This window comes from Anabrus simplex, chromosome 8, assembly GCF_040414725.1.
Source record: "Anabrus simplex isolate iqAnaSimp1 chromosome 8, ASM4041472v1, whole genome shotgun sequence".
Lineage (NCBI taxonomy): Eukaryota > Metazoa > Arthropoda > Insecta > Orthoptera > Tettigoniidae > Anabrus > Anabrus simplex.
Window position 1 is genome coordinate 183,979,841 of NC_090272.1, and position 27,072 is coordinate 184,006,912.

The 27,072-nt window shown below is 37.6% G+C and overlaps 1 protein-coding gene across 1 annotated transcript in view; it reads left to right on the forward strand.

Moving 5' to 3' along the window:
- Nucleotides 1-27,072, forward strand: part of CaBP1 (Protein disulfide-isomerase A6 homolog CaBP1) — a 65,005-nt gene that overhangs the window by 29,799 nt on the left and 8,134 nt on the right. The window contains exons 4-7 of the mRNA XM_067152563.2: nucleotides 894-1,055; nucleotides 6,046-6,255; nucleotides 14,877-15,034; nucleotides 26,755-26,913. Coding sequence (XP_067008664.1) covers nucleotides 894-1,055; nucleotides 6,046-6,255; nucleotides 14,877-15,034; nucleotides 26,755-26,913 — 689 coding nt within the window. The remainder of the gene's footprint in view (nucleotides 1-893; nucleotides 1,056-6,045; nucleotides 6,256-14,876; nucleotides 15,035-26,754; nucleotides 26,914-27,072) is intronic.

Consider the following 27,072-nt stretch of genomic DNA (forward strand, 5'->3'; position numbering starts at 1 on the left):
GAGTGGCTCAGACAGTTGAAGCACTGGCCTTGTGACCCCGACATGGCAGGTTCGTTCCTGGCTCAGTCTGGTGGTATTTGAAGGTGCTCAGATACTTCAGCCTCATGTCGTCGGATTTATTGGCACGTAAAAACATCCTGTGGGACTAAGTTTCGGCTCCTCGACGTCTCCAAAAACTGTAAAAGTCCTTGGTGGGACGTAAAGCCGATAACATTATTATTACTTAAAGAACGGCTAGGTAACCTTCCCTACTGCTGGTATGATTCATAAGGATTTGGCAGTACTATTTTCCTTGTGATATAGGGTTCTTTGGGTAGCAAGGGTGTAGAATTTTTGTCATGCATTGTGGCAGTGTGATTTGCGGGGACTTTTTTTGGTTGAAAGAAAATAATCATTGACCTTGGGGGTGGAGGAATTTATGGATGAGTGGTAGTGTTGATCTCCATATTCCAAGATCATGAGTTCAAATCTTGCGGAGGTAGTTGGTTTTTTGAAGGGCCGCAAGAGACCGTTCAACACTCAGTATTGTATGTCTGTTTGTAAATTATCTCTGGTGAAACTTGTGGTGTTTATCAGACAAAATTAATTAAAATTTGACCATAGGTTGGCCAAATTTGATCTAGTGTATTCTGCCATCTGATAGAGTAAAACTTAATTTCAAAATTGATGCTCAGGAGCCTAAATTGCATTGAATTGAAATGCCTGCATATGGTAGCTGAGTCCATATTATTGTTATTTGAAAATCTGTTACCATATTTCTCTGCAGTATGGTTAAAGTGAGTGCTTAGTGCTAAATATCTTCCTTTTCTTTCACCTATCTATTTCAACACCTGTATTGTACTTCTAGACATTTATCTGTAAACTACAGGTGCTGTTTATGCTCCTTTATACAGGGTGATCCAAAGGATGTAGTAGAGTTGACAGACTCCAACTTCGACTCCTTGGTCATGAACTCGGAGGACATGTGGCTGGTAGAGTTCTATGCACCTTGGTGTGGACATTGCAAGAATTTGGCCCCACATTGGGCAAAAGCAGCTACAGAACTTAAAGGCAAGGTGAGTAGGTTTTTGTCTAGCATAGTTGTGTTTGTTGTTTTGTACTTCTGGAACTCTTTCTTTGAAGATAGCAGATTAGGAAGATGTGGAATTGTCCTTTTCCTTTCATGTTTGTCCTAGTCTTTCTGTTGCTACTGCTTCACACTCTGACCTGTCATTGTCTTATTGTGTCTCCCATTCCTTATTAGTCTCTTTCTGTATACTGCATTTAGTCATGTATATCTTACTTTTTTCCCTCTGAAAATTCAAGCTTTAAAATCGAGATGAGTTATGTGCAGGAAGTTAAGTAAACAAACCTGATTACAATTAAAGTACGTTTTTAAAGTAATAAGCCTCTGATTTTGCCTAATGCAGTAAAGCTTTATTTATACATTTTTCAGGAGCCTGAAGAGAAAATGTGTTAAAAATATGTAACTGAAAGCATTCTTTAGAGTATTTGGAAAGAAAAATAGAAGAGTGCATTGCATTGAAAAATATATATTTGGGTTAATATGAACTCACAATATATAGATTTGGAAAAATTCTGTATTGAACAGTGAAAAATCTTATTTTTGATTGTTCATTATTGCCTGCTGCTAGGGCATAAACTTCTCTCTCCCAAAAATTTCAGGAAGTCTTTGATTATTTCACATGATATGTCCAAAAACATCGATAGTTTCTAGGGCACTAAACACCGCATCAAAACACAGGAGTGTTCGACGGCTATCATTGCAGTAGTCATCTTCCTTCTTGAACTTGTGCTGAATGCTTTCAATAATTTTGTTGATTGTCATGGGTTCCATAGTAATGCTTTTCTTGTCTAGACGTATGTATTCTATTGTAAAACAAGCTAAAGGTCCCTCCACCTATTCAATACTATTTATTGTAATCTTTAAAAAGTTACATATACGGTGTTAGATGAAACTAGTTTCGGTCTTGCTAAAGACCATCAGTCAAAATCAATAAAGTTAAGGCAAGACATGAATTATAGATCAAATTTATGAAGCAAGTGTGTGTTGTTGATATTCAGTGCAAGACAAGTTAAGATTTGGATGTTAAACACTCATCACAATCACACGTCTTGTGCAAGTTCTCAGTTTTCTTCCAATTTGAAGAATGCGCTTCACAGAAGTCCAGATGAAACTCTTAAAATACACTTGAAGAATCTTCTCGAATTCAGTTCACCTGAAACAAGCGTGAACCTTTAGCTTTTGTTTTGCATTATATTGCTCTTCAATACAGAAAAATATGAAATTTATTACCTATGACGTATGTATTCATCAAACAGTGCCCATTCTGCATCACCACAGACAATATAGTCATCTGCATCACTAGAGTCTAGAATCGCTGAATCTCTAGTCACAAAAATAGTTCCGTATGCATAATTGTAATGCTCGTTGCCACAAAGCTGTAATGCATTCCGTATTGAAGATAGTAAATTGTTAGGTATGCATACAATTTTAGACCTACCGTTACTGTATTTTCAAGAAAGTAAATTTAAAAAAAAGTTTTATCTGTTGATTTTACACTGAATAATCCTGTTAGTTGTCTACCAGGTTTGCATAGGAAGTAATTGTAGGCTTCATTTAATATTAAATCATTAAAATTTAAAAAAAGACAAAATTATATAATTTGAAGCATCTGATGTAGGCCTATATGTTTCTATCACATCATTGATTACTAGGAAGGAAAAGAAAGGTTACTAGGGAGGAAAAAAGGGAACAGTCTTGCTTATAAAATGTGGATCTTCATTGCATCCTTCTTTCCTATACCTCTACAGAAGATGACATGTTGGACCAACATCTTGCGACAGTGAAAATTACAATTGCTTATGACCGGTAGATCCAGTGGTTGCACTTCATTCGTACAATTTGCAGGGGAGAATTCTCCATTCACATTTCTCGGGTGTGATGAGTCTGGAGGATGACGTACATCCGTCCACAAGCAGCAGGGTCTTCCTACCTTTCGCACCCATTTTTGCATGAGTTCCTCTTGATATATTGACAAAATTCTCAAAATAACTTCATTTCTAGGTCCACCTATTCAATACAATGTCGACTATTGTTACAATAAATAGTTTCTTAAATGTTAGAACAGGTTTTCTTTAGCTAATTGTAGGAAATCATCCTGAATACAGTGGAACCGTGATTCTTTGTTTTTGTAGGTACCACAAAAAAAACTTACAATACAAAAAATCTAGAGGGGGAGGGGTAATTAAAAACAGTTGATTTGGGTAAACATCACAGTAATGAAGTATGTATGATTGTAATCTTACAAACACTCCGAAACCAAACTAAAGCCCTAATGGACTTTGGCATACCAACAGACAGCTACTCAGCACGAAGGCCTGCATATTATGAGGTGATACATAGTTAGTGTGACGAATCCTCTCTGCAGTTATCCCTGACTCCCTAGATTGGGGTCGCCACTCACAGATAGTTCCTCAATTAATGGTAATTATGTAAGCTGAGCGAGTGAACCTAGAAGCAGCCCTCGTATCCAGGTATTAATGCCTCACCTGGCCGGGAATCGAAACCAGGGCCTCTGGTGAGAGGCAAGCAAGCTAGATTGCAGGGTCGTTTTCAGACATCTATATGTATAAAATAAGAGTTTTGTCTGTACATTGCTCAGACTTTAAAAAAAGATGGTATTTCTGTATCAGTCGTGTCCATAATAACAAGGAAATTCACTTTTTAGTTTCCCGTAATGTCTGTCTGTATGTGCGCGCATCAAGAGAAAACGGTTGAAGGGAATTTAATGAAAATCGGTATGCAAATTCGGAGAATAAGTCTCTACAATTTAGACCATAAATAATATTGTATTCATGCTGAATGAAATGGTAGTTTAGGGGAAGGCTTAAAATTTAATTCTGAAATATTTGTTATTACTGGTCCTATCTTAATGAAAAATCTGTAACCTTGAGGTGCTGTAATACTCAAACTGTAATATGATCTGGGCCTAGTGAAGTGTCTACTTTGTTGTATGATGCCTTATAGACTCGTCTACAGAAATATTAATGAAAAATGAAAATCCACAGCCTGTTCCCAGTCACTGACCGGGTCAGGAATGGAATGAATGAAGCCCCCATCTAGCGGCAAGGATAGGAATTGTGCCGGCTGCCGAAGCCTGTCGCACTCCTCTGGGGCAATGACTGATGAATGACATATGAAATGATATTGGAGAGTGTTGCTGGAATGAAATATGACAGGGAAAACCAGAGTACCTGAAGAAAAACCTGTCCCGCCTCTGCTTTGTCCCGCACAAATCTTGCATGAAGTGACCGGGATTTGGACCACGGAACCCAGCATTGAGAGGCAGTCACGCTGTTGCCTGAGCCAAGTAATTCAGTGCTTGTTTCCATAAGAGAAACAGGAGAATTATAATTTTTGGTACCAGAAGTCCTTTCAAAATGACCCAAAATCGTAGTTATTGGGATTTTACAAGAATGGGCCTTAGTAGTTTTGTCCAAAATTTTGGCAAGTAATTTTCCACCTCTGATTATAGAAATGATATTGGGCTATCTCATAGGCATAACAGTCTGTTTTCTCTTGTTGCCTTTTAGACCTAGAGGTTTTATGATCATATTTACAATTATTTTGATAATTTTTACTTATGTAATATCTGACAGCAGGATGTTGAGGGCCAGGTAATTACCTGATCTGCAAAGAAGTGTAACCTCTGAATTAAAAAATTCCAGCTGATTAGCATCACCGTTTTACGTAATGTTTGAAATCCTATCCTCCCAACTCTTCGTAGGATTAATATTTTCGGTTTCACGATTGGTGACCATTGGGGTTTCTTCTGTCAGCTGTAAACTTTTCCAAACATTCACATTACTAGTGTATTGTGTTACGATTTTCTCCTTTACCTTTCCTAGTGTCGACTTACAGCATTTATTACGGACAGGGCATGGAATTTCATCACCAGACTGTGAATCAACATTGGGCATTTTATTTCAATATGTTTATATTAACATGGCAGGAAATTAAAGTTATTACTTTTTCATAGACTTACTAAGGCAGATATTGGAGCTGTAAGTATTCTTAGCGCTGGAGCAATGATAGTTTTGAAAGGACAAGATAGATGGACATGGTGAATATTGAAAAAGAAAAAATATTGTAAACCTAATTTATACATAGAGTATGAATAAGATATGACAGCAGATGTAACTAACGTGAATTCTGTCAGATGGTAGTAAATTATTACTTCCAAAATTTTGTAACATTTAAGTTACAGACACTTACAATAATTGAAAATCTTCCACCTTTATGATACTTTTTATTTGCGTTTTTAGCAAATTAATTTATTATAAACAGTACATGTTTCATTTTTATTTGAGAACTGTTTATAATTAATTTCCTAAAAAGCAAATAAAAAGTATCAAAAAGGTGGAAGATTTTAAATTATTGTAAATCTCTGTAATTAGAATTTGCAACGTTTAAATTAGTCTGCCTCGTGAAGAACTATGTACAATCAATGGCAAGCAATTGACTGTTGACTTCAGCACCAACTTAACTCCACAATTAAATAAAGAATCTCTTAACAGGAAGATTGCATAAGAGAGGCATCACTACTAATTACATGAAACATATTCTTGCATCCTGATTTTGATTAAATGGCATGAAGGAAGTTACAATTTTCGTGATCAGCCTTCGTAAACACCACGGATATAAAATTTTGGAATGAATTAATATCACAGTGAATTTAGTAGTAAACTGCTCTAGGGTTCACCAAGTGACATCAATGGGAATGTGTGTAGTGAATTTGTTTAGTTTAGTTTGTTTGTTTTGTTTGTTTAGTTCATTTAAAAGAATGCCAGTATTTTTTCTGAAAATAAGCATGACAGGAAAGAAATATTTATAACTGTAGGCTCTTCAGGTTCAACAGATTGTAGAACCCAGCAGTCAAAGATTATGTAACTCATACTGAAAAGAAATGGCTTCTGCTAAAGCAAAAGGAAAAATAATCTTGTAGGAAAGAATATTACCAGAAATTGGAATTGATTTTCTAGGTAAAACTTGGAGCCTTGGATGCTACAGTCAACACGGTGAAGTCGAACCAATATGGAGTACAAGGCTATCCTACCATCAAGTACTTTGCTCCTGGTAAGAAGGACTCCAGCTCGGTAACTGACTACACTGGAGGACGGACCAGCAGTGATATTGTTAACTGGGCTCTTGAAAAGATTGCTGAAAACGTTCCAGCTCCAGAGATAAAACAGGTATGTATGAGAAATTTTACTTCTTGTTATATGTCCAGTTATGTTTTCTAAGTTGTGTTCCTCCTTGTATGTATCTGAAGAATGTTATAAATTCAAGGAATTCAGAGGAAAATGAACCTGCTGTAATGAGGCAGGATAAATAAAATAAGAGATCAGACAGTTCTTTTTAATGACTGCATTAGGTAATAATGTAAGTCATGGATATAATTAATTATTGGAGATAGGTTCTCAATACTTTTGATATTTCAGTACTCAAGTACTTACTAGAGACAAGGCAAAGATCAGAAAGTTTTAACAAATTTCTAGAGGAATGAATAGTCGCATAGTTATAATATTCACCAAATTTGTCATGCACTTCACTCTCATTTCTCATTAGATATACTGCAGTAAAATGTGTGAAACCATCAGTAAATGTTACAAAATATTCATATCCATCCCATGTTAACAGTTTAATAGGACCACACACATAAGTTCTAATGGCTTGCTAGATTTTTCTCTTACCAGTAAATGATTGTTTAGTCGTTTCACCATAGATACAATTTTCACAACTATAATTCTCAAATTTAGCACTTTGTATGTCACTCAATCCATTAACTAGCTCTTTCTTTACCAACGTACCAATACTTTTGTAGTTCAGATGGCCTAACCTCTCATGCCACAGTTCTAATTCATCATTGGGTTTACACACCTTCAAAGTATTACCGTTACTAGCATCACCTGTATCAATTTTCATCCTAACAGTATACAAGGAACCATCTCTTTTTCCTGACAAAAGATTTTTCCTAACTTCAGGCACATGATATACATTCTTGATATTACAAGGAACAATTGTTCCATTTACATACATTTTTGTCTCATTATTCCGTATACCAATTAGCTTCAATGTCAATACCATTTTATGCAACACATATCTTTGGAAGTCTTAATGTCCCAGAAGTATCAAAAACATTTAATTCAGACAGTAAATGATCAGAACAACCTGAATCCACATACCAAACAAGATCACATTCAGTATTATCTTGCTTATTTTCTTCTACATTACACACATTATCAGAGTTACATGAATGCCCAGACTCACTTTCACTTTGAACTTCATTTGCACCTTCTGCATAAAACGACACTCTGCCAGCTGCTTCATTGTTGACATTTTTTCCCCCGCTGTCCATTTTCCATGGAGTATTTCCACAAATTGTAGAAACTGGAGTACAAGAATGTGTTCGACCATGTCCTCGTGACCTTGAAGATCCTCTTCCTCTGTAGAAGCTTCTAGATGAAGAATTGGAATGTTCTTTACACTGATATCGTTTGTGACCTGGTTTACCACATCGAAAGCAGAGAAAAATGTGATTGCTTCCGATAACAGAATTTTGAAATTTCTTCTGGTTTTTTTCCTCCTAACAGATGATTTTTCACAAAGTCCAGTGTTAAATTTGGTTGAGTTTCAAGAGCTGTCACCCCTGAATCATAACTACGAGACATTGACACCAACAAGTACCGTATTTACGCGAATAATACCCGCACATATTTTTAAAAATTTGAGGCACAAATTGGGGTGCGGGTTTTATTTGCGTCAATGTTGGCTTTTTTTTTTTTCTTTTCAAAATCAGCCTTCCTAAAGTTACGGTGCTGGGATTATTTGGTGGCGGGGATTATTCGCGTAAATACGGTAATTAATTTTTTCATCCTCAGATAACTCTCTATTAGCGTCCTTCATTTGTGAGAAGTAGTCCTCCGATTTCATAATATGTTCTGCTAATGAACTACAACCATCATATTTAGCTTCAGTCAAATGTCTCCCCAAATATAAAAGACTTCTAGCCTCTTTACCTCTAAAATTGTCTTCTAAACTTCTGAACATAGCGTAAGCTGAGTTATGCTGTTTCAAAAAATTAAGATACCTATCACTTACACCAGAAATGAGTAACGTCTGAGCTCTTGCTTCCTTACCGGCATTTTTGGATTTCGTAGCAAAATCAGCAACCTCAATAGCCTCTATCACTTGAGCTTGATGTAATACACTCTTCATTCTAAACAATCAGTTCCAAAATCTGAACCTGAAAACTGCTGAATGTGATGCATTTCATTAATTGCCATTGTCACTGGATAGCCTTCGCTATTTATCCAAGCACACCGAAAAAACAACTCGCTGGAACTTTCTGGAACCTTTTAGTTCTATAGCTCTGTCGATCTTCTGGAACATACTGAGCAGACTGTCAATCTGGATCTCTGAATTTCTTTTGATCTGTGCTCATAACCTTGTAGGTGAACTAACTATCGGGCTATGCAAGGAGTAACATAACCACGATACCACATGTCAGTTTAAAAGAATAGTTTATCGAAGATCCAACATCTCTGTCCCCTTACATGGTTCTCGAACACATACTCCACAACAATACACATCCTACTACTTCTTATATACAGGCTAACATTTTGAGCTCAATGCAGTACAACCGTTAAGCATCACAAGCTGTCCACTAGCTGTACACCCACTGTATGCTCCTCTAACTACACACAAATTATATAGCCACACAGCTGACCCATGGAGTCTACATTCTCTCATGGAAGAAATGCATCGTACAAAGAATACACAACCTCAGAATAAACACTATGAGGGAACATTGGCCCTCTACAATTAAAACAAATTTTAAGAACACTTAAACTTTAAAACTACAAAGTTGTCATGGTAAGCTTCTCTTTTTGAAACAGTTCTGTCCTACACCATTGTTTCTGGTGATTCTTCTGTTGGCTCACATTCAGGTTCTAGTTCCTCTCGAAGGTCTTCTTGGCCATCACACTTCGCAAAAAAGATCTTTATAATAGCCTAAAACTGAGTTTTCTACCCAATTTGGACCAACGTATATATCAAGCAGCCTTTTCACGTCAGAGAGTTTTACTCCTTTTACCAGGCCTGGCAGTCCTGACAGAATTAACAGAGGGTTGATGTCTAAGATTGTAAATTTATCTTTTGTGGCACATTTGAACTTATTTACTTCATGGTAGTAAAAATGTTCACCTTTGATTACCACCTGTTTTTTATTTGACTTAGGTCTTCGAAGAAAAAACTTTTTCGTCGGCGCGAATTTGAAATGTCATAGATTTATCGATTTGAAAACCTTGTAGGCCTCACTCCGCCAATCTCGAACAATCTCGATCAACCTCCACATATTGTTCAGGGTTCTCAATTTGCTTCATGGATTGAACTACTGCTTACAATGGCCAAAAACCCGATCTGGTGGCATGAATGAATGTCCACGAATCCGAAAAATTATTTCAACATCCTTCCGATTTGGTGGGGCATCCAAAAACCATCTGGAACACATTGCAAGAATGATCTGGTTTTTATTTTGGCCCCCCCCCCTCATCCAACTGCAGACATCCTCAGTTTGGTTTTGCCTGTAAAATCTGTGTTTTAAAAAAAGGGGTGGAGACATGATGCAATTTCACTCGAGCCTTTCTTGTGAACATATTCATTCCATAAATAGCTTGTGCAGTTATCTTTCGTTAGCTGATCTCTAGAGGTACCTTTTACAAACATGAGGTTGTACAGATAAAGCTGCTGTCTATAGTAAACTTCCTGGTCTGGCAATTTTGGGAGTGGTAAGTTTTTCTGACAGTCGAATGAGACATTCATAACTGAAGAGTCTTCTTCTTTTAAATGATCATAAAAAGCCTTAGCCCTTTTTTTGTGTATTGCTCTTTGAAGTAAAAAGTCTTGTTTCTTCTCTGGGTCCTTTTCCAATTTCAGTCTTTAAGTTCTATGCATGTGGAACACATCCAATCTTGGACTGCCAAAGCCAATGTTAAAGTTACGATTGAAGACAAATCTAAAGTAACTCTTTCACCATTAAATTTTCCTCAACACTGTCATTATACATTTTGTGTAATTTTGCTATACTGAGTTCTCCTTGTAAGTACTTACGGCCACTCTTTGATCGACAGTAGTGTGCATCACTGCAGGTCAAAGGGGATGTAACTTTCATTACCGACTGCTTCTTTTCGTTGAACTTTATTGATACATGATCTCCCCCTCTAGTTTCTTCTGGGAGAGATCCAATCTTCTGATAGTGGGTTCGAGCCCCACTGTCGGCAGCCCTGAAGATGGTTTTCCGTGGTTTCCCATTTTCACACCAGGCAAATGCCGGGGCTGTACCTTAATTCAGGCCACGGCCGCTTCCTTCCACTTCCTAGGCCTCTCCTATCCCATCGTCGCCATAAGACCTATCTGTGTCAGTGCGACGTAAAGCAAATAGCAAAAAAAAAAAAAAAAAAAAAAAAAAAAAAATTCTTCGTGACGAATTGAACTCATGACCTTGTTATTTGCAGTATACCTAAAAAAAAAAGGCCTTTTGACATACAGGAACCATTTTATTTTCTTCATTTTTCCTTACAAAGAACTTTGTTTGAATATTTTTTGATTTCTTGTACCTGTTTTGGGCCTTGTTCTTTGTACTTCCTTGGTTTCAGTGTATTTCACAAGAAAATGATCTTGGAATTGTCTTTGTTCTTATAAACGAGATCATGAAACTCTAAACACTGTTTCATAGTAAACATGCTACATGTAAAACTTTTTGTGATGACCACATGAAGGTTATGTCAACATCTGTTGTGCCTTATATCTGAAATAAAAGAATTTAAGAAAGGTTAGCCTGAGAAATCAAACTAAAATATATGGCAATGCTAACCTCTCGATGAACTACTACTATCACAATTCTTAATTCTAATTAAATTTAAAATGTGTAGGAAGAAACAGTCCAACCTCAACTTTATAGCAACATTTTGTTTCCACTTTTCAGGGCAGCTGGGCCTCTTCCTAGCTTTCCTAGGTGATACAGGAGAAATTCCTTGTCCTAACTCAGGTTCCATAATAATTTAAAATTCTTTAAAATGAAAACTATAAAAATTAATAGAAATAGACAACACAGTGCAAAACACAACACTAAACTACTGTAACTACAAACGCTAAGCTCAGAAACAGTGGCCAGCCATGACAGGTCGCATGACTGAATAGAATGCTGTGATTGGTGAACTTGGATTTTCCTGCTTTTGCTTCTCAGATCTCACAAAATAAACTTGGGAGTTTGCAGACTTTGATTCTAAGGCTACATTTTAACTATTTTTTTTTGCTAGTTGTTTTTTTTTTACGTCGCACCGACACAGATAGGTCTTACTGCGACGATGGGACAGGAAAGGGCTAGGAGTGGGAAGGAAGCGGCCGTGGCCTTAATTATTTTAACTATTAAAATAATACGTTTGTGTGCTGCTTTTGCAACTAAGTCTTGTATTAAAAAACTATACACTACCAAGCATACAGTGTTACCATTATCTCAATTCCCCCCCCCCAAAAAAATGGAGACTGCGGCTTTAGCTTTTAGGCTAAACAATTAAAGTTCATTAAGAAAGTGGATGCTAATCCGCACATAAAATGTGTGCAAATTGCCCAGATGTTGGACTTCCTAGACAACTTTAAACATAATTGTAAGAGATGTGAATAGTTGGTTTCTAACAATGTTTTACTTTGTTGCTGTTCTTAAAATTTATTGTTTATTTATTTCATTAATTATAATAATTGTAAACACTTACGTTTTTGTTTCCATCGTAATTATTTTTATGTTCAAACCTGCTTTAAATTTAACAGATGAGCTTGCATCCGGGAGATAGTAGGTTCGAATCCCACTATCGGCAGCCCTGAAGATGGTTTTCCGTGGTTTCCCATTTTCACACCAGGCAAATGCTGGGGCTTTACCTTAATTAAGGCCATGGCCGATTCCTTCCAACTCCTAGGCCTTTCCTATCCCATCGTCGCCATAAGACCTATCTGTGTCGGTGCTACATAAAGCCCCTAGCAAAAAAAAATAGAGACACATTGTTTTTATTTTTTAACACATTCCCTCTTTATGACTTTTTTCAGTCTCCACAAAATTGTCCTAACCAGCTTTGGCTGTATGTTAGATTAGCAAGAACTGTTTTTCCTCTAAAAGTTGATCGTGATTTTCTGGGAAACCCATAATTTTTCCATATTTACTCCTTCATTCACAGAGATTTCATCCATTTGCAAAATAACCCATCTTTTTATTCACTTTATTTTTCATGGACAACTTTCAAAAAATGTAAATTTTCATTCTCCTGACTAGAGTCTCATGAAAATTTTATTGGCACTAATTCCCTCATAATTTTTAGACTATAGACAAATAAGAAAAGCTGTCAAAACCATACTTTGGAATAACGTTTTTAAGAAGTGAAAATCAAGGAAAATTGTTCTGATACGAACACTTTGAATGAACTGAAGCTCCAAACAGTGAATAGTTTCATGTATGTAATATCCATGATATCCAGTAATGGTAATTTTGAATGTGGAAACCTCTCGCGCAATACAGGCTGGCTGGGCCAACTGGAAGAAGCTGTCTGGAGTCCTCCGTGACAGAAATATAAATGTGAAAATGAAGGGGAAAGCCTATGATGGCACAGCAAGACCTGCAATGATTTATGGAGCGGAGACATGGCCAAATGTGAAGTCCCAGTGTCAAAAATTGTAGCTTGCAAAAATAATGCCACATTGGATGTGTGGCATTTCCCATCGAGACTGAACTAACAATAGTCCCATAAGGGGCAGTGTTGAAGAGATGGAGGTAATCAAGGGAGTTCAAGAAAGGTAACTGCTCTTGTATGGTCACATTTTGCACAGGAATGAAGAATACGCAGCTAAGAGAGAATTTGCTCTGAAGATGGATGGGAAAAGGGAGAGAGGAAGATGGAGAAGACGCTCCACGTGAGGATCTGTGGGGGGAAAAGTGCCCAACAGACAGGCATAGATATTTGGGATAGGAGAAAATGGAAAAGTCTTGCCCAAAAAATGAAGACTCTATGCGAGTGAGTTAAGACGGTTGTTCTGATAAGAAGTCAACTTGGTGAGGTAGAATTTCACTGACATTGTTTTTAAGAGTGTCTTTTAGGTTTTGAAGGTTATCTTTCACGGTTTTCAGTACATGTTTTTCATCAATCACTTCATTGAATTAAGTTTTGCAGACGGCTTCACTTCTGTATCGATAGCTGTTACCCTAGAATTTCACTTAGCTCTTGATAACTAAACTCATGTTCATTTAAATGTCCAGAAACTTTTATATTCCTATCCATATTTAGTTAGAATTGACAATTCAGAGTTAAACTTTACTGCCTATAATATTGTCATAAAACAAATTTAAGCACCTTATTTTCTATTTGAATATCTGTTAACTTATCAGAAATTTCCCACACACATTGCTCATAATTTCCAGTTTTGTCTACAGCAGACAAATAATACACCCACGGTATCCCCGACAGTTGTAAGAGTCTACTAGGTGCGGAAATTGATTGGAGTTTGGTACTATGAATTGTACCCCCATGGATGGGAGGCTCTGAATACATCCACGGATAATCTCTGCCTGTTGTTGATGGCAACTGAAGGGGTCTTCTGGCCTTCGGTTCACTCTTTTTTTATCTTGAGGGTTGCTTGTAAACCAATCAAAATTTGCTGTCTGTGCTGCTTGGGGAAGGGCCTCTTATGTGTGATACTACTCTCAACAACCCAGACGGTATCCCTAGCCCGTCAGGTGGGAGCGCCGTGTACTTGGCAGTAGAATCTGCCTGGCTTTGAAATGGCTGAAACCTGTCTGGGGTGGTCCACCACACAAGTCTTTAACTTTTAATTCCCTCTCTATGGTGACCCCTTGGGAACAGGTGCAGCATGAAAGTATGGGATCTAGCTTCCCTAGGTTCGTGGTTGCTATGAGAATCAATGGGCAAGATTTTAAGTTGGTGAAATCCATTCTTTTCAAGTATACATTACAGATGGCTACAGCAAATGTGAGGACCTCAAGAAAGTGCGCTATGGTAGTTTGCTGCTCAAAAACCTGCACTCTATTTCAAGCTGATCGGTTATTCAAGTGCGACCACTTTGGAAAAACCCCTGTTAAAGTGGAAGAACACATATCCTTGAATCTGATTCGTTGTCTTTCACTGGGACTTCATTCTGAACACTGATGAGTTGGTGGAAGACGTGAAGAACCCTGGCATGACACGTCCGGCGTTTTACGCGTCCAAGTGTGCGGTGCAGACGGTGTTGCCAGAAAAATTCAAGGTAACAAGCTATCATTGTGATGTGAGGCCGTACATCCTGCCTTCCATGCGGTGCTATTAATGCAAAAGGTTTGGACACATGGTATCGCGTTGTTTGCATCCGTCTTTTGTGTGAAGATAAGCTCATAATGTGGAACAGTGCATATCACCGAACAAGTACACTAACTGCCCTAGTTTTCATTCTCCTTGAGATAGACACTGCCCTGCTGAAACTCCACTGTTGTCAAAAGGGACTTACGTTATTCTAGGCAGTCATTCATTCATACAGATGTTTAAATGTTAATGTGAAAACAGGCATTTAAATAAATAATATTGTATTTAGAAATTTGTAGTTTATTATTTTAGTTCAGGAATGAAGGAATCTGAGTACAGAGACAAAAGCATCAGATAGTTTCAACCAATCTTTTAGTGATTATTATGAACAGTTGACTTCTGCAAAATTACAATACAGTAATATTGGTCACATCTTTTCTATTTGCTGCTGTTTTATATATGATGATTCCCTTCAGATTACAGATGAAGACACTTTCAAGGAGGCTTGCGAGCAGCGTCCTTTGTGTGTGATCTCTGTGCTTCCTCACATTCTTGACTGTCAATCAGAGTGTAGAAATGGCTACTTGGACATCCTTGCAAAGATGGGAGAAAAGTACAAGAAAAAGATGTGGGGGTAAGTTTCTAAAGTCATTTATTTAAAAAGGTTCCTTTTCTGATACTAAAAGAATTTTTAATCCATGGGGAAGGTATTTTGAATTGAGATGAAGTATGAATGTGGTAATAACTAGACTTGCAAAATATAAAGTTTCACATTCTAAACCATGGCTGCTAGCTTTATGGGAACAAGGATATTCCATGATTTGCAGTGTGTAGAATTCATTTTGTGCAAAATGTTTTTCATACTTCATGATATTTTGGTAAAATGTTCATATTTTATGAAATCTCCATATTACTTCATGTTACATATGGCTTTAATTGAAAATCAATCCATAAACAAATTTGGTTATATTGAGTTGGAAAAGAGTAATTACATAATATTTTCAATTCTCGAAATTTCAGTAGTGATTCAAATACATGTAGTATTATTAAACAATTTACATGTTCAGGCCATACATTTTCTAGCATTCCAGTACAATTTATATATGTTCTGCTACTTGTGGGAGTCTGTTCAGACCAGAATATGGTCCAAATTTGTAATGCCGGTGTTGGAAATAAGGGCATGTGTTTGTTGGTAGTATTTTATGCCATGAAATTCATAACTTGAGTTGATAGCCAACTAGGCATGAAAAAAGGCTCATTTATACCAAGGCCTAAAAACTAAGATTGCCAAAATTGAAAAGTGTCGGCCTCTCACCGCTGGATACCGTGGTTCAAATCCCGGTTACTCCATGCGAGATTTGTGCTGTACAAAGCGGAGGCTGGACAGGTTTTTCTCCGGGTACTCCGGTTTTCCCTGTCACCTTTAATTCCAGCAACACTCTCCATTATCATTTCATAGCATTTATCAGTCATTCATAAATCATTTTGGGAGTGGCGACCCCATTGTACTAATAGCCTATATATGGTTCATTCATTACATCCCTGACCCGGTCAAAGACTGGAAAACAGGTTGTAGGTTTTCATTTTCTTTCTCAAAACAATACATAACCAATACTCTAACAGCCAATTTTCTGAAATTTACTATGAAAAACCACTGAGCTACGAATCAGATTAATAAAATTCAACTTAAAACCAATAAAATATGGATCAATAAAGAGATAAAAAAATGTATGAATGAAAGACCATATTAGAATCACCTTGAAGTAGCCAAAAATCTCACCAAACCCCAGTGGGATTTCTTTCAATCAATGGTTAATCAGTTTTCTCTGGGAACTCCAGTTTTGATGATGTAGATATTGATTCCCATGGGGAACCTGATATATTTGTCCCGAATGAGTAAATTTATAATACCAATATAAATGGTTCGTTATTGGACATAATAAATCTTCTAGCTAACTCATTCCTGGGAGCCAGCGTTTCACCCCAGTGTGCTATTTACCAGCTAATGAGCCCCTAGTATTACTCCAGTTTTCCCTGTCATATTTCATTCCAGCAACACTCTCCAGTATCATTTCATTTCACCAGTCATTCATTAATCATTGCCCCAGAGGAGTGTGACAGGCTTCGGCAGCCGGCACAATTCCTCGCTGCTAGATGGGGGGGGGGGGCTTCATTCATTCCATTCCTGACCCGGTCGAATGACTGTAAACTAGCTGTGGATTTTCAATGGTTAACCAAAAACTAGAATTCACTCTGAAACATAAGCAACACGTTTTAGGTAATAAATTGAATAAACTGATAAATACATGAATTCAAAGTGCAGCATTCTGACACCTTACCTAATTTCTACCCACCTGTCATTAACTTAACTGATGTAACATTGAATGAGGAGGAAACAAAAATGTTGAGCAAGAACCCAAAACGCAACTCATCACAACAGTCACAGAATCAAAATTGGCCATTATGAAACTTCCTAGTGATCAACAAGAGGTGGTTAGGAAGAAATTAAATAATATTATCAAGCTACATAAAAATGAAAATCAAGAAAATGATTAATTTTACTGAAAGCCGACAAAGGCAATGTGTCCATTGTCATGAGTAAAGAGGATTATGTTAATAAAACGAACTGCTCTTTTTCTAACAAAACCTTCACCATTATCAAAAAAGATCCTTTAACTGAAATTCAAAAGAACTTAAAATGTCTACTTAAAAGTTTCTTTCCTCGTGACAAAGAAAGCACTAAAAGGAATCAATATTGTTGTAACTACAAAGACGCACACACAAAATGCTGTCAGTTGTGTACAGTTTTATTTACAGATTACACACACACACACTGATAACTGCCCTCTTGAACAAAACACTGTTACGAAGGACAAGACTGCAACACTTCCATGTCAACCAAGTACCAATCCAACAAAGTTCATATACTTGACTAACGACTTCCACTACAAGTCTCGTTCAACAACTCGACTTCCAAGTTTGCCTCTTTATATACATTGCCTGGCCAGGCTTCTAGAAGAATGTCGCAACATGTTTTCTTGTAATTTCGAGTCTCCAATAGCCTATTCACAATGAAAGGAATTTTTTACACAATTCCAGTGGCAAGATGTATTGTTCTGGACTATTAGTGTGTTACACAACATTACTCTGGATGTATAAATCATATTTATTAAATTATATACTACTAATTATTGGTTCTTACACTAAATAAACTCATTAATGTACATACAGCAGATGTTTCATGACATAACCTCACAAATAATACGATCACGATTTATACCAAATAAAATCCGTACATAACTACATAAATAATACTAATTGATGTAAATATCTTCATAGCCACACCTCACAAGTAATAATAATAATAATAATAATAATAATAATAATAATAATAATGATGATGATGATGATCGAGCTCAGGCGCGCAGCTATGAGCTTGGATCTGGGAGATAGTGGGTTCGAATCCCACTGTAGGAAGCCCTGAAGATGGTTTTCCGTGGTTTCCCATTTTCACACAATGCAAATGCTGGGGCTGTACTTTAATTAAGGCCACGGCCGCTTCCTTCTAACTCCTAGGCCTTTCCTATCCCATCATCGCCATAAGACCTATCTGTGTCGGTGCGACGTAAAGCCACTAGAAAAAAAAAAATTCCAATATTTACCCATGGGTTAGAGATTTGTTTCGAAGTTATACTAGTCCATTACACTTTCATCAATACGATCCCAGGTCTCCCCAAAGCTAGACCACAACCAAAGATCCACAAGGATGACGTCCCTGTGAGACCAATCATTAATTATAGACAGAGCCCTCTATATAAAACCTCGGTTCATACAACGGTTTTTAAAGAAAATTACAGGTTTCAAGCCAAAATGTCCATTAAAAACACATTAGAATTAGTTGACAATCTTAAACATTTGTATGTTCAACCTCACGATACAATCCACTGTTTCTGTATTAAGAACATGTATCCAAGTATCCCTATAGAAAAAACCATAGTTATAATATACAATAACTTAAAATATAAAATATAGTATCCGTACAAGAAATTCAGGAATTAACATTCTGAAATTGTTCCTGAACAACTGCTCCTTTTGTTTTAATAATATTATTTACCAATAGAATGGTTTGGCCATGGGGTCGCCAGCCTTGGGGATCTTGGTGGAAATTTATCTGGATAGTTCGGAACAGTCTATATTAGTTAGACATGCATTACTAGACACTCCAACCAGCTATCCCATCATATCTTCAGAAAACCAATTCAAACAGCTAGTACAATCCAAAAGGGTTCTCTCCATCCACAATCCCATAAAGAAAAAAGGGCATGCTAGAGTATGGTAAATACATTTAGAGAGATAAATTTCATTGTTAATGGTCCATATTGAACTGTGATTACATTTAAAATTAAAAGTTCCTAATAAATGTTTCTTCTGTAAAGTAACCTACTTTACTTGAATTTGTATTGGAGAGGTGGAACTATTGTACTTTCAGTTTTAATTGTTATGGTAAATATAGCACTCAGCATCCCCTTATCTAAAAGAGACCTTCAGAATGAACTGGATATCATATGATCAATAGCTAAATCAAGTGGGTATAATGCACAGTTTGTGAATAAGATCATCAATACAACCAAAAGACGACAAATTTCCTCTTTAACCTAAGAATCAACAGAAAAAAGGAAAAAAAAAAAAAAAAAGCTTCGAAACCAACTTTCAACCTATTAGGTTGTGTTATGTACATTTAGTATGTGTTGAAGAGATGTTAAGTACAGAACCAAATTGGCCAACCAGACACCAGCGGGATCTGAACCCACAACCTCCCGATTTCACGTTGGTTGCTCTACCAATTGAGCTATGGTGGCCTAGGCCATATTTGTTCTGTTGGAAAGGATCTGAGCTACAGGTCTGGTACAGACGTGCACATTAATGGTGTCCCGACATAAACAATCAACACTGCCCCACTCCAGTACTGAAAAGAAGGGGACAGTGAAGGGGTAGTGTTGAAGGCCAATCCAGTACAAAACATGGGGGAAGGGAGTGAAGAGGTAGCGAAGGCACAATGACTCACCTTTTCGCTTAACGCATTGCTGCATGGACTGCATGCAGACAGCCCGCTACAAGACTTCGTTGTGATCGAATGGCGGATGTACTGAAGTACAGCATTAGGTTACCTACTCGTCCGGCCCCGCGGTGTACGGGGCAACGCGTCCGGCCGCCCTGGGTTCGATTCCCGGCAGGGTCAGGGGGTTTTAATTGTAAAAGATTATATCCCTGGCCTGGGGACTGCATGTTTGTGTCGTCCTTAACGTTTCTCACATTCAACACTCAACACTTCCGCAATTCCAATTACATGCAGGTTCATATATTGTGCAAGTAGGGGCAAAAGAACTCTATAGGTCGACACCTCAAACAAATAGCATTTTAACATTAAAAAAATAAAAAGTAACCTACTCTGATAATTACAGTATTAAGAGGTAAAGGAGGTTTTTAACCGAAAAGTATTTTATACTAGTTAGGAATATTTTGTAGCTGCGTTATGTCGGGTCTACCAATCCTTAACCTCGTTCTTGCCATATTTCTATCCATCTCCAAACTGTCTTAAGACTGCATGGTATTGCTTGTGCTATTGCTTGGGAGACCATGTGAGCCTCCCACATGCCAATAATACGTCCTCGATTCACCTGTGATAGGATATGAGCCATCTTATTACAATATTACAGTATAACGCCGGAATACACACACTGTGTATTCAGCACTACCTGTTCACTCCCGTCTCCTCCTTTTCAGTACTGGAGTGACCTTCAACACTATCCCTTTACTCACTCCCCTCCTTTTCAGTACTGGAGTGGGGCAGTGTTGATTATGTCGGGACACCATTAATGTGCGTGCGTGTACGACTACCATCACACTGTAGACTGCGTTTAAGTTGCCCGTTGAGGGCCAAGTCAATGAATATTGAAAAAAAACTTCCTTCACATTCAATAATGCAAAATATATACCCAATTACCAATACAGTGAAATCTTGTTAGTGCATTCCTCTCTAACCCGTTTTCCTGCTTAGCAAGTCATAAATTCTAAGTCCCGATTCTCATCATATTAAATCTATATGAAAATCCCTTGCTGATTGTGCTACGAATTTACGTTATTACCGCTTAGTACAATCCCATTTTTCTTAGCCCTGAAAATGTTATTTGTCATCCCTTGTGAAAAAAATTTGATTTACAACTCTGATAAGAGCTGTCACCCCAGTTGCGTGATTACAGAAAAAATGAGCCTATTTGTGCTTGTATTTTGCATTCCATTCAGAAGTTAAAAATGTATTTTGTGTTGAGTGGTACAGTGAAGTTTTGTCGCATGATACGGTAGCCTATATCTGGATTAGGAACATAATCGTGTGAAACTGACTAGCATGGTGCATATTTGTCTTGTGATAGCCTAGTTATGGATACGGAAAGTCATGAAATTCCTTACTAATGAAGACAATTAAAATCTTTCAGAAAGTTGACAGATATCTGCATTCTTAAGCAGATTCAAGTAGTGAATGTCCCGTTTAATGCTATATAAACTATTACTCTTATTTTATATTTGTTAAGGGATAATGTGTGAATCGAATAGGTCCACAACACACTCGAACAATGAATTATCAGCTCCAAGATAATTAAAGGCTCCAGAATACTTGCTGAACTATGCCAATCTCTTTATAATAAAAAACACCAATAACCAAACCAAGAGCCTCCGTGGCTCAGGCTTCAGTGCACTGCCTCTCACAGCTGGGTTCCATGGTTCATATCCCGGTCAATCCATGTGAGATTTGTGCTGGACAAAAGTGGAGGTGGGACAGGTTTTTCTCCGGGTACTCTGGTTTTCTGTCATATTCCATTCCAGCAACTCTCTCCAATATCATTTTATTTCATCTGTCATTCATTAATCATTGCCCCAGAGTGGTGTGATAGACTTTGGCACCCGGCACAATTCGCCGCTAGATGGGGGCTTCATTCATTCCATTCCTGACCTGGTCAAATGACTGGAAACAGGCTGTGGATTTTCATTTCAACCAAACCAAACCCCATGGTGCAACAGCCCCGATGGGCCATGGCCTACCAAGCGACCGCTGCTCAACTCGAAGGCCTGCAGATTATGAGGCGTCATGTGGTTAGCACAACGAAACCTCTCAGCCGTTATTCTTGGCTTTCTAGATCGGGGCCGCCATCCCGCAGTCAGATAGCTCTCGGTTTTAATCACCATAGGCTGAGTGGACCTCGACCAGCCCTCAGATCAAAGTAAAAATCCCTGACCTGGCTGGGGAATCGAACTTTGGGTCTCTGGATAAGAGGCAGGCATGCTACCCCTACACTGCGGGGCCGACAGCAATAGTTTTAACGTGTTATTTTAATTCTAGGTTTTAAATGTGTAGTCTTAACATTTCATCCACACTGTTTTAGATTAAGACTTGTCTTACCAGTGAAGACAAGATATCATTACCCCATTGGACTTCAGATATGTGTAAAACATAATCATTTGGACAGGGCTTACGTGTGTTCTCAGTATTATGTAATACAAATTAAGACATACCAGTTATAATATTTTATTGGTGTTCGTATAAAATATGTATGCTGTTTCCAGTTTTGATCCTAGCTAAAGAGGACCTAATATAACAAGGTCAAAACTAGTACCAACATTAATAAACACATAAAATTAATGTTATTGAATAAGTGGAAGTTTCTGTACCCATTCACAATGCAGTTCATGATTAGAACTTTCCCATCTTTGCGCAAGTTGCACTCTGTGTTAGACCGCGTGCTTACGGAGAGTCTCTGGCCTCACAGAGCCTTTCTATGCTTGCCAAGGCTGGACGATGTTATGCCTTGACGACACCAACACCAGCTCTCATTTCTCTGACATGCACGTGCGTAGCGATACCACATTCAATACAATATTTTGATATCTATACTCAAATCGCAGTGTTTCGATATTACAATAATATTTGATATTGGCAGTATAGCTCACAGTGTATCTGAAGATAAAGAAAAAGCAGTAATGAATTATTAATGATTAATTAAACTTTCATAAGTCTTATTATTTGTAGATGCATTATGTACCTAAACAGGAAATATAGAATGACAAGTTTAATACTGATATCGGTAATATAGTAATATCTCTCCCCTCACAACAAAAGAACAAAAGGAAAAAGAAAATTGCGTACTGAATTCTCTCTCTCCCACCACACGTAATGTGTCTGTGTGAATGTGAACCTTCTTTTTAGTTTTACCTTCATATGAGCCAAATATTGTATTCTCGTGTAACTCATTAGTACATTGCATTATTAGAACTTAGCCTGAGGATGAGAGCCATGAAATAAAATTCTCACGGGGAAAGGAACTGTTCGCATTTACATGTGCTCTGAGGACAGTGTTGCTACTGCTACTGTGCCTTTATCACCCAAACGTAATATCCCTGAAACTTTCCCATGCACTAATTTCTGTAATTAACTTCAAACCTGCTTTTCTTTTCTTCATACCGAGCGAGTTGACTGTGTGATTAGGGGTGCACAGCTGTGAGATTTCATTTGGGAGATGGTGGAAATGCTGGGGTTGTACCAAAAGGCCATGGCCGCTGCCTTCCCTCCCCTAGCCCTGTCCTATCCCGTCGTCGCCGTAAGACCTATCTGTGTCAGTGCAATGTAAATAAATTTGTAATATTTTCTTCATTACCTATAGCATGAAAAGGATTAAAATGGGGAAAAATAATCTTAATGGGCCTACCGGACGGTGCTGCTTTTACATAATGTACAGTTACTATCCAGCCTTTTAATGTTCTTCTTGTCTCTTGTGCAAGGTTTTATGTAATTGAAATTGACTTTCAGCCTATTAGGTCATGTTATGTACATATAGAACATGTTGAAGAGATATTAAGTATAGAACAAAAATGGCTAACCAGAAATTAGTGGGATCCAAATCCCAACCTCCCAGATTTTGCTTTGGTTGTTCTACCATTGAGCTATGGTGGCCTAGGTATTTGTTCTCTTGGAAAGGAGCTAGGATTTGAACCCGAACTACTATGCTTTGCTTATGGTGCAGTTAGCAGTAATCGCTGTGCACTATTGTGTTTCGGAAGTATATGATGTAAATATGGATACTAAATTAGTATTGTCTTCCGTATATGTTTTTCGTCATGAGCTAACAGAGAGATAATTTACCAACTAACAATCATTGTAAAGTGCGTGCAAGTCGCCCTTCGTGGGCCAAGTTAATGAATGTAGAACATTCACGATGGCATTGTAATTTTATGTAATATGTTCCCTTTTCTAAATTTATATCATTGCATGCTACGGCAATGCTTCGTTTTGGAATTATGCCTTATGAATTAAAAAAAAAAAAAAAAAAGGGCAAGGAGATCCAAACGATTACATAATTGGAGGCCAGTTACAATATTTTCAATCATTAGAAGGATAATTGAACATGTCCTTGATCTGTATTTATGGCATTATATAGCCCCATCTTGTCATCAGAGAGGTTTCATCTTCACACCCAGAACTCGCATCAATAGGCCTACTTCACTGATCGATGGCCGTCTAAGAGTGTTAATTCGAGGAAATCAAACTTGCTTTTTGGTATTTCTGGAGGCGAGTAAAGCTTTAGTTTCTCTCGGTCATTAGCATATACAATGGTCGCTGGCTAAGACTGAGATGCCCCATAACTTAAGTTGGTAATAAACTCCCAGCGCAAATTGATTTGCATTAAAGATGGTAACCTAACACCAATGGATATGGTATTCCCCAATGGCTCTATAATAAAATCTACAACAGTTTCACAAGAATGCATTAGGTACTTAGGAATCAATTTTCATGATTAAATTGTTTTTGATGAATGTGGCATCATCAAAAACTTAACAAAGAACATTTCAAAACTATGTTCCTCTATCCTACTAAAATCAGACCTGAAGCTTTCAATCATGAACCCATACATCTGGCCCAGCATCATATATCCCTGTTAACAGAAATCAAACATAGGTTTTTAGAGGACATTGATACGATTGTGAAAGGATCAGCAAGGAACTCGTTGGACATCATCATGATTGTCCCGATGGAATGTTATACCCTTTCAAAAAGTATCAAGGCCTAGCGTTGATGAGGGCCACCTGCGAAGCCTCAATTCAGCACATTAACATACGTAATAACTTGCTACATGTCAGTGATGCTCATTTGCACTTCCTCAGAAATCTTACAACGGATAAGGCTTCAGCCTTATTTAACCTAAACAACTTGCCAACCAAAGTCATTGACTGGACTGATAGATGAGTATGGAAGGAACTTCAAAATGATAATTTTAAGACTTGAACAAGGCGTACCTTGAGATTCAACGGAGTTGTTCTGTACTTAGAGGTTCCTCAAACTAATTCATGGGTGAGCAGCAGAAAGGGGATTTCATGCTTTGAATGGACACATGATCTGAAGATGTTGTGCAACATTACAGCAGTTCACGTAATAACCGGGTCGATGTTCCAGCCAGCTCACTGCCATTTTTCAGACTGCTTTTCTTTTTTACCAGCTCCTGTCAGGATGGGGTGTTGATGGTGTACCAGCGCTCATTTTTAGGCTATTGTTGGGATGGAGTTGCCACTCCTAAAGGTTTCCAGATTGCAGTGAGGTTGAAACTCTTGGATACGTGCTAGGCTCATGCCCCAAAAGTAAATTGCTCGTGAATGCAAGACATTCCAAAGTGAGAAGTACTTTAGCCTCATCCGGGAGATAGTGGGTTTGAATCCCACTGTCGGCAGCCCTGAAGATGGTTTTCCGTGGTTTCCCATTTTCACACCAGGCATATGCTGGGGCTGTACCTTAAGGCCACGGCCACTTCCTTTCAACTCGTAGGCCTTTCCTATTCCATCGTCGCCATAAGACCTATCTGTGTCGGTGCGACGTAAAACCATTAGCAAAAAAATAATAATAAAGCTCATCCTTGAGACTGTTAGGATGGGAAATCCATGAATAAGTACACTGTGAATCCTCTAAAGGATATTCAGATGAGCTGATATTGTCGCAGTTAACTGGCACACCAGAAAAGCTGTTGTATTAGATCCAACAATTCGCTTTGAAGGGGATCAGAATCAGGCATCTGAAGTTGACCAGGAGAAGAGGTCCACCTATGAACCCTGTCTACTGTACCTCTCTGATGGCTATTATGTTATATTGAAAAACTTGTTTGTTATAGGACTACTGTTTGGCAGTAGGGGTGCTGTGGTGCTTTTGATCTGGAAACATATGAAAAGCCTTGGATTGTTTTTAACCTGTCTGAATGACATCTCCTTAAACAGTATTAAGGACTCTTAAAATTCATCACCATTAGTACTTCATGTGATAGGAAGTCAGTCCTATTACTAAACAATGCAAGTAATTGTGTTCTTTTTTCAGGACCTCTGTGGTTGCTTACTATTGGTAAGCTGATATCTCTCTTGGAGAATAAATAAAATATAATACAGTATGTTCAATTATTTTACTTTATCTCTAAAAATAAACATCATGGGAGTCAAATTTAAATTTTGCGGCTCTTTCTAGCTGCCCTTAACTTATTACCTATGTATATTGACTTGTTTTAGTATCATTCACTAACAAGGAAATAGCCGGCTGCGTGTTTTGCGTGTATTTCAGTGTATGAGTTTTTAGGTATTACCCTTTTTAAGAAGTTTCTTGCCTTTGTTTGGTTCTTTGAAAAAGTTTGTAAGACTTTTACTGTATAAATCTTTTATTTTTGTATTTTGCTGGATATGTTTTCCCTTGGTTTATATTTTCATTAGCAATGAACTGAGCTTTTCAGATATTGTATCGGAACAATTTTCCCTTGAAACGCCTGAAAAGTGTAAGCCTTTCTTTGCAGTAGTAGAGGCAACACAGACAGACTCTTCTTACCCTCTCCAGACTGACTTGCTCACTTTACTTTCTCCAAGCAGCTCAAGGCACGTGTGCAGACTACAGGGCATGACATGCCATTTGTTTTTTCATTGAACTAGTAAAGCAATAACTAGTGTTGCATCCAGTAACCGATGATTTAGTTTGTTCTGTGAGTGTGTTTCATGATGCTGAAAGATTATAAAATGGTGATTTATTGCATTTCATTTAGTATCATTAATTATAGACAGAATTGTACAGGTTTATTTTGTAAATGATATAAGCTTGCTGTAAATGGTTTAGTGCCAAATATATTTTAGACCTGAAATAAATATTTCACACTTTTAATATATTTTTTTGTATTTGGCAAATTAAATTTTATATTTTGTATTGCTGGTAATAACTTTTTTCCCTGAGTCTGTTGTATAGCTTTGCTATATTGCATAGAATATTAAATGTAATCCTTTGTGTAGGTGGGTTTGGGCTGAGGCAGGAGCACAACCTGAGCTCGAGAACATGCTTGAGATTGGAGGATTTGGATATCCTGCAATGGCAGTCATGAACACCAAGAAGATGAAATATTCCATTCTTCGGGGATCCTTCTCATATGATGGAATAAACGAGTTTCTCAGGTAAGATGTTTCTTACTTACGTTGTGGGAATTTATTGGCGTGTTGGTGAAAACTTTTATTGTGCAAATTTCTAATATTCTCATACACAGTAGTTGCAGCAGCAGCAATATAATTATTGTTAATTATGACCTTGCATATCTCTCTTGTACTGCACTTGAC